This window comes from Lytechinus pictus, chromosome 2 (assembly GCF_037042905.1).
Source record: "Lytechinus pictus isolate F3 Inbred chromosome 2, Lp3.0, whole genome shotgun sequence".
NCBI lineage: Eukaryota > Metazoa > Echinodermata > Echinoidea > Temnopleuroida > Toxopneustidae > Lytechinus > Lytechinus pictus.
The window spans coordinates 13,842,095-13,856,212 of NC_087246.1; the positions used below are offsets into that span (position 1 = coordinate 13,842,095).

At 34.3% G+C, this 14,118-nt stretch overlaps 1 protein-coding gene across 1 annotated transcript; it reads right to left on the reverse strand.

The window, feature by feature from the left end:
- Positions 1 to 3,450: 3,450 nt before the first annotated feature.
- On the reverse strand, positions 3,451 to 12,584 carry LOC129254765 (MORN repeat-containing protein 3-like). The gene is made up of 5 exons (XM_054893283.2): positions 12,112 to 12,584; positions 10,735 to 10,889; positions 8,542 to 8,701; positions 5,383 to 5,567; positions 3,451 to 4,637 (listed from the first exon to the last, which is right to left on the reverse strand). The coding sequence occupies exons 1-5, from the start codon at positions 12,254 to 12,256 to the stop codon at positions 4,569 to 4,571; spliced, it is 714 nt and encodes a 237-aa protein (XP_054749258.2). The 5' UTR covers positions 12,257 to 12,584; the 3' UTR covers positions 3,451 to 4,568.
- Positions 12,585 to 14,118: the final 1,534 nt, after the last annotated feature.

Consider the following 14,118-nt stretch of genomic DNA (forward strand, 5'->3'; position numbering starts at 1 on the left):
CCCCCCCCCCCCAATTTCGAACACTGAAAAAAATGAAATGCTTTCTTGTCCGCCTCTGCCCTCTCCCCCTCCTCCCCCCCCCAAAAAAAAAAGAGAAACTCTTCTGCCCCCTATCATAAACATACTGTTGCCGCTACTATCCCAATTGAGCATTTCACATATTGTTTTAGCTTTCCGAAGGCTATCAGCATAAACGAAATTCTCAAGGCCATTAAAAGCAATTAAATGGGTACTACAGGCTGAAAATAATATTTGAACAGATAAAGAAAAAATCAGGAAAAAAAACACTTAAAATCTGATCAAAAATCGAACAAAGAATAACAAGGTCATGACATGGCATTAATTTGCATAATGGTTAGTCGCGTGCATTTGAGTGTCCGAAAGTCCCTACACACAGCTTCAACACAGGGAACAGTGGTTTTCATGAACGTAATATTGCAGAAATCCGGGTATATCTTTATAACTATTGATAATCTCACACCAGATTGATAATAGTGTGAAAATTTTGTCCAATTTCATTAATTTGATGTAAATATTATTACAATTAACTAACTATTTACGTCTCGCTGTTCATTTGAAAGTGCCCATGTTCACAACTCTTGCTATGGCAAATGGTCTAAAACCACCCATATTTTCGAGACGCTGGCACCTTTGTTTTCCCATTGGAATATCCCTAAGGGTCAAGAAGGTCGAGATTGATTGTCATCTCAATGCTAAATAGATTACCTACTGTTTGATGTATAGTACTTTATGGCTGGTATAATGGTTACATCTTATTTTTCTCCCAAACTTTGAGATCGAGCAGGCAGAACATGGCATATTTCTGTGTAGAACGTCACGTGACTAACGTATGATAGTTTCCGTTCCTAGACCTTTTTCATTTGAAACAATTAATACAGTCCAAACAAACTTAATCAACGAATTTAATGTTGAAAGTAACAATGTTCTTGTACTATAAAGCTTTGCCTACTGATATTTATAATATAGCTACAGTTTTAGAAAGCAAATATCGAGTCCGGAATTGATTTTGATTTGCAATAGGGTCTGCGTAAATACACTACATACTAGCAGGCTAGCATCGTCTGCTACGTAAACCAAATGAGCGAATATGACCGAAACTAACCATTATGTGAAACATTTTCCATGAATATTCAATGAGCAAATTGAGGTCATATCCCTAATTGTTCTTTTTGTTTTGTTTTTTGTTCTTTGTCCGAATACAAGTTTTATCCGCCTAGACAATTAATTTGTGGAAAGCCTGACGAAATACTTATAGGGCCTATGGTTTTCTTGTATCATCATCATCATCACCACTTATTTCAGTCAGCATTGATATTTTTTAAGTGTTCGTATTATATCAATTACAAAATTGAATAAGGATTATTAAACGATTGCAAATCATACGAACACAAGATGGTTACACAAAAAAGGAAGGTAACGGCAACAACAATAATTATAATAACCTTAATTCACATAAAACTTGATCTTTCATTTGTATTTCATATGAAATTATGTTTATTCAAATTTTGTCCTCCAAGAACTAAATAAATTGGATCAAAAATTAATTTAATGCACAATATATTAACAACTGCAACTTATTTTAATATATGGGATGCAAATCATTTACACGTGTAAAAATAGGAAGTAATTATTATTTCAACAACATAAGAACAAAATGAGTGGATATGACATCATCAGCAAGACTAATGAATTTTCACAACGACGTGCATACTGTTTTCACGGAATATTGCTAAATTTTACAATTCAATAATTTTGTTAATATTTCGTTCGATTTTGATTACATTTTCAGCATTTTGCTCGATGAAATTTACTTTTTATTTTGATATAACTATTTCCATCCCGGTGTACCCCTTTGAGTAAGCGAATCAGCAACATGCTTGGGAAGTACTCTTACCACACTTAGTAAAAATGTGTACTTGTGCGAGGGGCGGGGACTGAAGTGGCTAACGCAAAGGCGAGATACATAGGCCTATTTTAAGTTACTCATTTTAAGCCAGTTTACTCCTATAGAGGAGGGGGGCGATGCAGCTCGCGCGGTTCGAGTTCGGATTATTTTTTCAAGGACAAGACATCATAATAATGTATCCCAGTATTAACGGCTGGCTACAAAATGTGCTTAATTAAAATCAAAATTTACAGATCAATTTACATAGGCCGGGGGCTAAATCACCGCCCCCAAGAAGATATGGGGGAGATTCTGTTCAAGTGGATTAAATCGCGCTTTAAAGGAGAATGAAATCTTTGGAACAAGATAACTTGTGTGAAAACAGAAAAATCAAAGAAATGCAGATCACCGAAAGTTTGAGAAAACTCGGACAAATAATGAGAAAGTTATGAGAATTTGAATATTGCGATCACTAACGCTATGGAGATCCTCACATTGGCAATGCGACAAAGATGTGTGATGTCACTTGTGAACAACTCTCCCCATTACTTTATCACATCTATCAGTAGATCATGTATAGGAGGGCATGTAATACAGATTTTTAAAGAATACATGATGGATAAAGAGTCTGTATCACCATAGAAAAAGCAAAAATATACATTTTGGGGGTATTTTACAGTCCATCAAAGTGAAAGTTGTTCACATGTGACATCCTTGTCGCATTGCCAATCGGAGGATCTCCATAGCATTAGTGAATGCAATATTCTAATGCTCATAACTTTCTCATTATTTGTCCGATCTTTCTCAAACTTTCTTTGTTCTTATTCTTTTATTTTTCTATTAATTTCGACACAAGCCTACTTGTTCCAAAGGTTTCATTCCCCTTTAAGTATCCAGTTATTTATACCAATATACATGCAAAAAAAATCTGCTCATGTTTAAGGCTTTGAGAGACGCATCCTTTTCATGATTTCAGCCCGCGCTTTATGCTCGCATTCAGGATTATCCTCTTCACGAATTCCCGACGACCAGTCCTTAGATATGTTCCTTTATTTTCAGCTCAGATATCAAAATTTTCAGCTCGCACTTCAGCGCTCTTCGCACCGATTATTTAGTTAGTTACACATCATTTTGTGAATACAAAGTGTTTAAAATGCCAAGTTCATTATTTGTATGACCTTTATAATGAGGTCTGGTCGTATTCATCATACTTGGGAGTTATAAATTACTGCAGAAAATCAGCGATGCAGAGTTTGTTAAACTCCTAAAACTCGTCCAATTACACAAAATGACAAATGTTACTTTTATACAAATTTTCAACTTTGCGTTTCTTTTTAATTAGTACCTATGTAATGTGCTATTGTGGCTCTCAGAAAACGTATGGTATGAGAAACCACAAATTAATCATGAATAACTTTGTAAATACTTGTCCCTACCGGTTCTTAAAATCTAAACACCAATTTGGAAGCTTGTTAACCAAAGATTAACAAACTTTCATTCCTTGTTCAATGTAATCAAAATGCAGCATTGTAAAAGATTGTAAGCACATTTCCTTTTTTTTTTAATTAATATACGATACATTTCATAGATTTGAATAGATACATTTTATAGATTTGAATAGATCTAGATCAGCCATAGAAGGTGACCAGTAGAAATCTGGATTTAGAATTAAATCTCAAACAATTTATATTTAAAAGTAATTCCTCAGGATATAGATCTTACTGGTCACTATTCACAGCCTGTATGAAATTATTCCGATGTTTATCATGGAAAATTGATAGCACTCTGGATGAAAAATACTTCAATATTGTCTTCTAAAAAACACTCTCCTCACAGAATAACAAGCATCATGGATTTAAACTACTTCAAGAAAAATGAACATCTTTTAGACAAGTTAAATAACATTTCAGAGCAATCGTTGTATTGATATATTTTCCTTTTTTATTGCAGTTTTCTTACAAAATATTAATAATGTACACATATTTACAAATACAATATAAACAGATTACCAAATAATATTGTAATTTCGAGGTATTTACAACACTGCCCATTATTCAATTATGAATAGCAATCCTTTACAATGGTCCTCAAGAATTGCATTCCTCATAAATGAGCAGTGTACAATTACACATGCAATTTGTGTATGGATTGAAGGGCCCCAATTTCTGAAGAATTGCTATTCAGTAAAGTCATGTATTATATAAATAGTGCTCTTTAGAAATATAAAATTTACCCCAACAAATAAGTTTGAAATACTAGAAGCCCATGAATAAAATTCATTATTCATTATTTCAATATGATGTATTTTGGGGAAAATGTGTTTTCAACTTATCAGACTTTACACAATAGGTTATATTTTAATCTAATGGCAGTCTGTAACAACTCAACAATGAACTTTCATTAATCTTAGTTTTATTTCATTATGCTACAATGTTCAGAACAACTATATTATGTTCAGAATTCAGTTTTTGTAAACATCAGAAGAGCTATAATTGATAGCTCTCTTGGTTTATAATTCATCAATTATTAAATGCTTGGATATTTCCTCTCAGAACAAAATTTGAATATGCTAGTTTAAAGAATCATCCAGTTCTCAATTGTTTAATTACAATACCAGTTGGCTGTATATTAGAATGTTTATTTTGATACTGTAATTATATCCTCAATCGCTGTCAGGTAAAAACATATCTTCTGCTTCTTGGAGTACGCCATTTGCATCTGCAAGTTTGATCTAAAATGAAACAGAACAGGAAGAGATGTATGAGTGCCATCAAAATAGAAATCCTTCCACAGAACATACGAGCGTTCACAGAAAATTCTATCTTGATTTGATAAACAATACATAAATGCAGCTGTAAGATAGGATAACAGAAAAACTTTGCCAGTCAATCTCAAGTCAATAGAAATCTATGCCACAGGAAGTCTATGCACTTGGGGAAATTTTTACCTTCGTAAAAGGAAATTGGGATGTAAATTACACATATTACATTATCAGGTCTAAATACTGCCACTATCAACCATTATTTAACTTCTGAACAGTTGACTAGAGATATTAAAGGTTGACAACATATAAACTTAGCAAAAAGAAACTTTATACATGAATGGGTTCACTCAAATAGTAGGCCTACTGTTTGAATTTTACTCTTTCTAATTCTCAATATGCCCTATCTACTAAACCACTAAAATATCATTACCCTTTTATATAATTATTCATTTAATGACCATGCTCATAATTATCATAATCCAGGGGCAGTGCTAGCACGGGGCAGCCAACGCTTATGAATTTCCAAGTAGTTTTTTTAAAAAGGTATTCAAAAACGGAAAGAAGGACAAAGATGAAGAGAGAAGAGAGTCAAAGGGACATGGAGTGTGTTGTGTAAGCCCTTGTTGCCCATTATTTTTGTTTGCTTCTATATTATTAACATGTGTGTCTATAAGAAAACTACAGATGTGACACCTATTAGTGTAAGACATACCTCTGGAATGGGATACTGAGTTGGGTCTGGAGCTCCCTCTCTGCCAAAGTCTACCATGGTGCCACACTTAGCAATGTCATTGACCCAGACACCCTCATAGACCTGACCTTTGTCCAAGTAGAAGAACTTTCCTGGTCCATTCTTCTTGTGATCCTTCCACGTGCCCTCGTAACGGTTCTCCGTCGCTGAATGAGAGAAACCAAGAACAGACTTGCCAGATTAATCACCACTAGTTTTCCTTCAGAACAAGAGTGGTGTACATATAAGATTGAAATGGAAGATCTCCTCCATTGCTGACAAGTAATGACAAAAATGTTCAGTGTTGATCCTAATTACCACATTGAATCATTCACTTTTTTCAATAGCATTAACTTTATTGAAAAAAAAATACCGATTGTGACAAACTGAGAAGTACAAAATACAATATCTTTTCTTAACATGTAACCAGCAATACTTGGAAGTTTTAGACTAAATATAAGTCATAACCTTCCATAAAAAAAGGTGACAGACATTGAGATTTGTCTGCAAAAACCCGGTGGGCAATGCATCCGCAAGCACCAGAAATTCAGCCTACCGCAAGAATTCTTGATGCTATGGCAGTACACAATCATGACATTTTTTTTTCATTGTATATATCTTGATATGTGTAGGACATTTATGTCTGTAGGCCTATTCATGTTTGAACAATTTACAAGAGTAGCTGTAATGGTGATTTTGGTTCTGAATCACAACCAAAGTTACTACATGTAATATTGACTACCTTGAAACATATGATCTGATATCTTAAAACTATATATAAGATCAATAAACTGTAAAAGTATATCTTAATATCAGTCAGTCATTTAGATTATGCCCATTGTTGCTTGAATAAAATGTATTAAAATTCCCAACCCTTTTTTCATATATATGCCAAACCACATTTAATACAAGAATGCATAGTGTAGCAACATATGCTGCTTATAATTAAATGACTGATGTCATATGCTGTATCAAATCAATTATATGAGTGTCCAATAAAAACGATTATTTACAATAATGTAAATAATTCCCATTTACTACCAGATAAATTGCTGAAATACTAGAGGGCTTATTAAATGTAGTCTCTTGTTACAATATATTTTGTATTCACTATATCTCAGAAGCGAAATATCACAACCAGGCCTCACAACAACTAACATATATTTTTCATGAAACAGAAAAGTTGAAATCATAATTAATAAAGACTGCCCCAGTTACAGATTTGTTGTTCTTAGCAGGAACTCCCAACTCTCTGTTCTTAGTGTGTGAAGGGTTGTGTTATCGTTGTATAAGCAGTAATGACAGAGCAATCTGGAAAATTGTAAACATGTTTATTCTCCTGTTGAATGCATTATTTTGTTTCCAGCAACCCTCTCTCTATCCCTGACCCAGACATCCTGGTTTACTGCACCTACTTTCCACATCCTCCAAATAATTTAAAGGACACATCAGTATAGCAAAGGTTACAAAATTTAAATTGAAATTGACCTCTTATACAGCATCTAAAAAAAAATGAAAAAAAAAAACAATGGGGGCTGAAGACGGAATTAACCTCCTAAATTAAAAAAAAAAAATAGCCCCTGTAAGTTACCATTTGGTTCAAATCAAACAGTACACAAATAACTTGAAATAAATGAAAATGGGAAAACTAGCCGCTGCACAGACAATACAATGTTTCACCCTGATAGAATTTTGTAATATAGGCTTTATAGCAATATCTTCGAAATAAAAACTGAATGGGGTTGACTGTTTTTATAGACCATTATTAAATGACTCTGTACGAACAAGAAACTAAAAATTTCCAAGATGATAATACCTTCAAATTTTAAGCTGGGAAATATGAAAATACTGGCTTTAAAAAATTCCTTACGTCAATTTGAATGTATATTTCTGGTATGAAATGGAATGTTTGTGAAACCATGCCATGTTTTGCCTCACAGGACCAAGCTCAGTTACATTCAGGCTGCCTGCAATGTCAAAGGTGTACAGCTAAATCAATTCTATTGGGCAGATATTCTTACACAAGCAAGATATCACAGTATGAGACAGAGACAAACCATGCAGAGAACAATGGCAATAAAGATATTAAGCATACAGAGTACTTGTTTTACACAGTGTCAATGAGCAGCAATAGATTAATAGTCTGACAAGAAATAGAGGTGAGGGGAGAAGAGAGGAGAGAAGAATGTTAGAGGGGCATATGTCTGAAAATATTCTGACCATGAAAAAAAGAACAGTAAGATGTTAAAACATCAGTATAATTCATCTCCTTTTCCTCTGTTTCTAATTTTGGTTGATTGATGGGGGACTTCCCAAGACCATTCAATATCAGACCATCATTATAACTAATTCATGCGAATTTCAAACAATTAATACATAATAACAACAAATAAATAATAATTGTTTATTCATGTGTTATTGCAAGATGATCTGTCTACCGTGATTGTTTAATGAATCTGGGTGGGGTTGATTGATTGTGATTGATTGTGGGTGAATGTGTGTTGGGAGATAGGGTGGATGGATGGATGTGTAGTGTGTACTCCTCTAATGGGTCACAAGGTTTGCAAATGGTTCCAGGTTCCTCTTCTCTTTCTCATTTTAACTTGTAAATAACAATTTTTAATAAATTGCGTAAATACGAACTGCCATTGTCATTCTTCTTTTTTTAGCTTATCATATGCAGCTGGTCATATTCTTATATCAGTTTTGATTTTTGAATTTGATGTAACTTTTTAACCTTGTCAGGACCTTGATATAAAACAGTGTTTTTATACTGATCTTGTGTTTTCCTGAATAAATATATTTCAATAAATGAAATAATAATAATAGCCAGTTATAGCGCTTTTCCCAATACGGGTTAAAGCACTTTCTAGCATATTATTACCCCAGCCATAAAGAAAATATAGATAGATTTATTAAAATGAAAAATAATGTTTTATGATCACTAAAGTAACAAAGTGATGAATTAATAAAATATAACTTTACAAAACAAATACTGAATAGAATGAAAAATAAAGTACTGTACATAAACAAATAGGGAAATTACACTTGCAGATATTCACATCAGTTAGCAAATAAGCACATAAAAAAATTAAAACCAAAATTTATATACTAATATATGGTTTAAATAGAATAACCTACCTAATCTGAGCATGCCCTGTCCATTCCTCTCATCATTGTACCACTCTCCCTCATATGTGCTTCCATCAGCAAAGTACATCCTACCCCACCCACTGCGTTTATCAGCATACCATTCTCCTTCATAATACTCTTCTGCTGAGTAAAAATGTGTTCCATAACCCTGAACAACATTGGAAGAAGAAATATTAGAAATTAGTTTGCACGTAAAACTTGATTTTTGCATTTCATTTTTGCTTTTGAGAAATATTTACACAAGTTGATTCAATTTTATATATTTATTCATTTATAAATTTTTTCCTCATAAAAAGCAGGGTAGTCCGAGTGCCAGAGGCCTGCTTTACGAGGGAGCCTTGTTATAAAAACAATTCATATTTCAAACATTATACAATCACATTTATAACATACACAATCAAATCAAACATCAAATATACACAATACAAAAAAGAGGGGGAAAAAATATATATGTGTATATGTATATACAGTATAAATTACACAAACACAAATAAATAAGCTCACTTGGATTTTACTTTAAAATAGGAATTGAGGCAGAGCATTTAATACGTACAGATAACATGTTGAAAATTTTCAATGCTGTATAGGAGAACAGCTGTTTTTTTATACTCCTTTCTTGGTTTTGCGAGATGTGATTTCTGCATTGAGAAGGATCTTGTAATGTAGAGTAATGATTAGTTCTCAGAGGCATGGTTTGCTTTAATTACCAGGACTCCAGGAGCAAGACCGTCCAGAATTTTATACAATCTGTTTTTAACAGATAGCAATTTCAAAGAATCCAACAAACCCTGGGGTGATATTTTGATCATTGTCTTTTCTCCACATTTTCTCTTTTCTCAGAGATATGACAGAATCAGTATTCTGGTGGATGTCATAAGTTAACTTTTGTCATAAAAATCTTCTCTTAAGCGTGCACCAAAAATATGCGGTTCTTAAATGCACATAATCACAATATACAAGCAAATGATATGACAAAATTCATGACACAGTCCAGCACTTGTAGCAGTCATAAAATTTTGTCATATCTTTTAGTATCAATTCCCTGCCGACTATTAATGTCAAGCATACAATTCTATTAATTAGATTACATTGTGGCATTAATTTCATTCATCTTCCATGACTATTTTCATAGATATTTTTTCATGCTACAATTAGTTAAGCCCTGCATATTAATTGTTTTCCCCTTTTTTCTATCTCTTCTAAAAATTCTTCACAGCTCTGTCTCTCATTCTAATTAAGCGCATCAATATAGACGCAGTTGTGTGATGCCAGCTACTGTATTGAAGATATGCCCCACTTGCCACCGGGTCTTCCTATTGATTAGAAGAACTCCCACTGGGAACTAATGGTGATTTTGATTGGTGCCTCTGAAAAGATGGGAATGAACTTGGAGAGATATGACAAGGAAAAGACAATGTTCAGAATACCGATTTGTGACAGTATCATAGCGGTGTCATATCTCAGAGAGAAATAACAAAATTTATGACAAAAGTTATGACAGTGTTCTAGAATACCACCCCTGGACTCTGCTATAATAATCTGCATCTAAAACCAAAAGACAAGATTTGTTTTGACACTTCTGTATTCGCTGCAAATCTTTCACTTTTAATGATCCTGAGACAGTTGAACCTTATGTAAACATGTACACGTACAGTATATATTTCTTTTCTTTTTTTTTTTACTTGAAGAATATTCTATGATGGTAAAAAAAATGAAGATTTGAGATGGCATGATGTAATTTATAAATTTCTGAGATGTCGTTTTTCATTATCATATTCACTTGATGATAATTCTTATTTAGTTGATTTCATCAATACTATTTTTTTGTGATAGTTAAAACGCAAACAATCAGTTTGATTGGTTCTCCAGAACTGACATATAAGATTTAGATTAGAAAAATAATTTTCCTATTTTTCTGGGTATTCTTTTTTTCACTCCAGGTAACTTTACCAACTTCTGCAATTACATCTTATGCAGCTGTTGATATAGCTCTAGGGGGCCTTTTTTGATCAACTCTCACTCATCTAGAATCTATTCGGCCACATGCCACAGTTCCTATATTTCTTCTCTAGTCTTTTAATCTTAAATTTTTAGAGGAATTTCACAGAAAAAATATTTAAGGAAATATTTGACTCAAGAATCAAGTTAACATGCATGGTTTCCTGTTCTTAGAGCACTCACGTGTCGTTTATCATTTTTCCAGCCACCAGAGTAGATTCTTTTGTAGCCTCCTCCCTCCATTGGGGTACTTAATGTTCCAAACCCGTTCCTCTTTCCGAACTTCCAATCTCCATCATATAAAGCTCCCGACTTCTTCCACTTGTAAGTTCCTTTGCCTGTAATGAAAGAAGCAATGTAATTACAATAAATGCAGATATATGGTTTCAGGGGTAAAAGAGAACTAATCTGGTACACATTTTAGTCTTGGATTAAATAAACAGCTCCAAGTTAGGATGGTTTGAAGAATGGTACATTCCCCCCATGGTTTAAATACCAGAGATCATTTATAGCATAAAGATACTCATGGTTTAATCATGCACAGGCAATGTTTGTTGTTCTTTTTTTGTATTAAAAGAAGTCTAGTATTAGATTTCCTCCAATATTTATTTTATAGGTTGTTGTATGTCCAAATATGTTGTTGTATGTCCAAACAAGTTGCTTAAGTGGATAAGACGGTAATTTTGGGAAATTGCGATCAATACTTCATTAATAAAAAAAATTATCAGACAATTACAAAGCACATGTTATACTTGCAATTATTTACGCTAATTAATTTTAATGCACGACTTTGGGGAAAATCTAGAGCAAAGGTTATTTTTTATAATCTGCTTACGTGTCTGGACAGGAATCCCAACCATACTTTATGCATTTCATTTGACAAAAAACTTGTACTTTATGTATGGTGTGCCATAGTGTTTTCTCCAAAACATATTATGAACAATGTATAATGGAAGCATCATCTAACTTAAGCTCTATTCCCATTGTATTAGGGCAAGGCCACCGTTTCTATTAGATATAGTAGAGTGCAAATTTCTTTATGACAGCACAATGGGGAATTCAAAAGGGCATCAAAAATTTATTAGGCCAATCATTTTAGAGGGGCATTGCCATTGAAGTCAGTCAACAGGGCATTACTGCCATGGGAGTGGCTAAGTTGGTATATAATTCACACTCTGCCATTTAAGACGAGAAATACAACTTTACAAGTAAATATCATTTAATTTTAATAGGGTAGTCTGAAATAATAAGTGCAGCACAGAAGATCAAATACAATTGGGAAAAAAACTATGTAACAGTAACATAAGACTTTTGGTTTTGTTCGTTTTTAAATTCTTTGCAATTTACAAGTTGATCATTACTGAAGTTGGGAGCAAACAATCAATCCAGAGCCTATCAGTATCACGTTTTTCCAATCTACATGTAGCCCCCCCCCCCAACGTTACTTATTTTTTACTTCAACTTGTACTAGAATCATAAAACCTTTGACTTTTTTACTCTTAGTCTTAATAGTTTTGGTCTGCCTATATTAGTTTTTTTTTTTTTGAATCTCAGTCTCACCATGTTTTTTGTTGTCGAGCCATTCTCCTGTATATTCATCTCCATTTACAGAATACACTGTACTCCTGACACCTTTTTTCTGTGCCTTATAGTCCCAATCATGCCACAGAGGTTGCGTTTTCTTTGGTACTTTCTGATACGGCATCTTTCCCTGGTTGAGTTCAGCTAGATCTACAGGGTTTACTGTACGATACCCACGCCAGCGGGCTCGGCTGGTACGAGTTTCAGCAATCCGATAAAAGCAGCTGAATTTTTAGTGTCTCTTAATCTTATGCTTCAAATTAATACACCGACAGAGGAATTTCATCCGCTTTTCACAAAAACTGTGAATGTCACAGACAGTATCAGGTTAGAATCATAGATTTATAGTGTGAAATGATGAAGTAGTAAACAATTACAATCGTCTTCTTCCTTCAAGCATTGCCTTCGTTCGGAGAGAAACGGGGTACCGGTGAAAAACTATTGTTTGGGTCAAAGGTCACAAAGCTATGGTAACGATCCGCAAAAGCTCCATGCTCTCAAGCGAATTAGAATGAGTGCATGGGGGATGTGGGCAGGTCAGTGGGTGGGGTGCGCGGGGCACGAATCTTAATATTTTTTCTCAGCTCAGGGAAGTAAGAAAAAGTGAAAATGAAATAGAAAAATGATAATTGAGAGAGGGATCACGAGTCCCTTTTTTAAGTGACGTTATTGTATTTATTTTGAAGGATAGAGAATGAGAAGGGAACTTTGAAGATATAGCTATATATAGAACAGGGGCAGCGGCACCACCCTATTGACGGGGGGGGGGGGCAAGACGATCTTTATTTATCTCAATTAAATTACAGGGGTAATACAGAGTTACCCGACCAATACCTCTCTACTTCTTCTCTTCAGTTTCTTCTTCAGTTTAACGTTTCCCCCTTTTCACGTAAAGTTGTATCGGCGGTTGCCCTCCTGCCCCCACTGTAGTACAGCACCGCCCTGTTCTAGGAACAGGGCGGATTTTTTTTTTTTAATCATTATATGTAGGCCTTCCTTCCAGGCCATCAACCCATATTCTTTATCGGTACCGACATGAAAAATAACAGTGAATATGGGTGTCGATCATGGGGGAATGGGGATATTTTTTTTCTTGTATTTATGTGAATGGGGATATTTTCTTTCTTTCTTTCTTTCATTCTTTCTTTCTTTCAGGCTTTCTTTCCTTCTTTCTTTCTTTATTTCCCCCTGTTTTATGCGCCTCCAAGAGAGGATCCGCCGATGGAAGTACAATTTTTACCCTTATGTTCTGGACACGGATTTCTAAAGCACACTCTAAATTACAGGGATTTAAAACAAGTCCACATGGACTGTAGTTAGGGACCAATCGAATTCCGGATTTAGTTTGAATCCTTAAGATTCATTTTTAAATCTCGAAAGATTTAAATTTAAATCATTTGAGATATAAATTTAAGTCGTTAGGATTAAAACTAAATTCAGAAATCGATTGGTCCCTAGCTACAGTCCATCTGGACTTATTTTAAATCCCTGTAATTTAGAGTGCAGGCCGCATATGAGTGACCCCTACCCCCCCCCCGGGCCTTCTCATCCCTCCGGAGGGTACCTGTAGAGTATTTGTGAAAACAACCGATGGCAAAAAGAGATTTAGGCTATATTGGCTCACTGATATTATGCAGGTTAAAGAAAACTGTCAATACCCGCTGAGTCAATTTTGTCCAAGCGCCATCTCATGCATGGTCTTACACTTTTTAAATATAATGTATATCTAATAAATTTCATGACATCCGCAGAAATAAGAGAAAAGGTCAAACATTACACTTGTACCTGACTTTCGGAGACTGATCTTTATCAAAGTTTGATTCTATCCAAAACAGTCTGTGGGCCTAAATTGCCTTTTTGGAATGTTCACTGTTAGGATAGTTTGCTTTTCAATTAATTACTGCATTGCAGATCTGATTCGCCAATTTCATTTTGCCTATACTCAATCCTTTCCTCTTGCTTTCGATATGCTTTATTTTGCCACGC

Coding starts and splice junctions, on each gene's coding strand:
- LOC129254765 (XM_054893283.2), bottom strand. CDS start 12,256: ATGCCGTATCAGAAAGTACCAAAGAAAACGCAACCTCTGTGGCATGAT. Junction 10,890..12,111: donor GCTCGACAACAAAAAACATG/GTGAGACTGAGA, acceptor CTTTCATTACAG/GCAAAGGAACTTACAAGTGG. Junction 4,638..5,382: donor CTCAGTATCCCATTCCAGAG/GTATGTCTTACA, acceptor GTTTCATTTTAG/ATCAAACTTGCAGATGCAAA.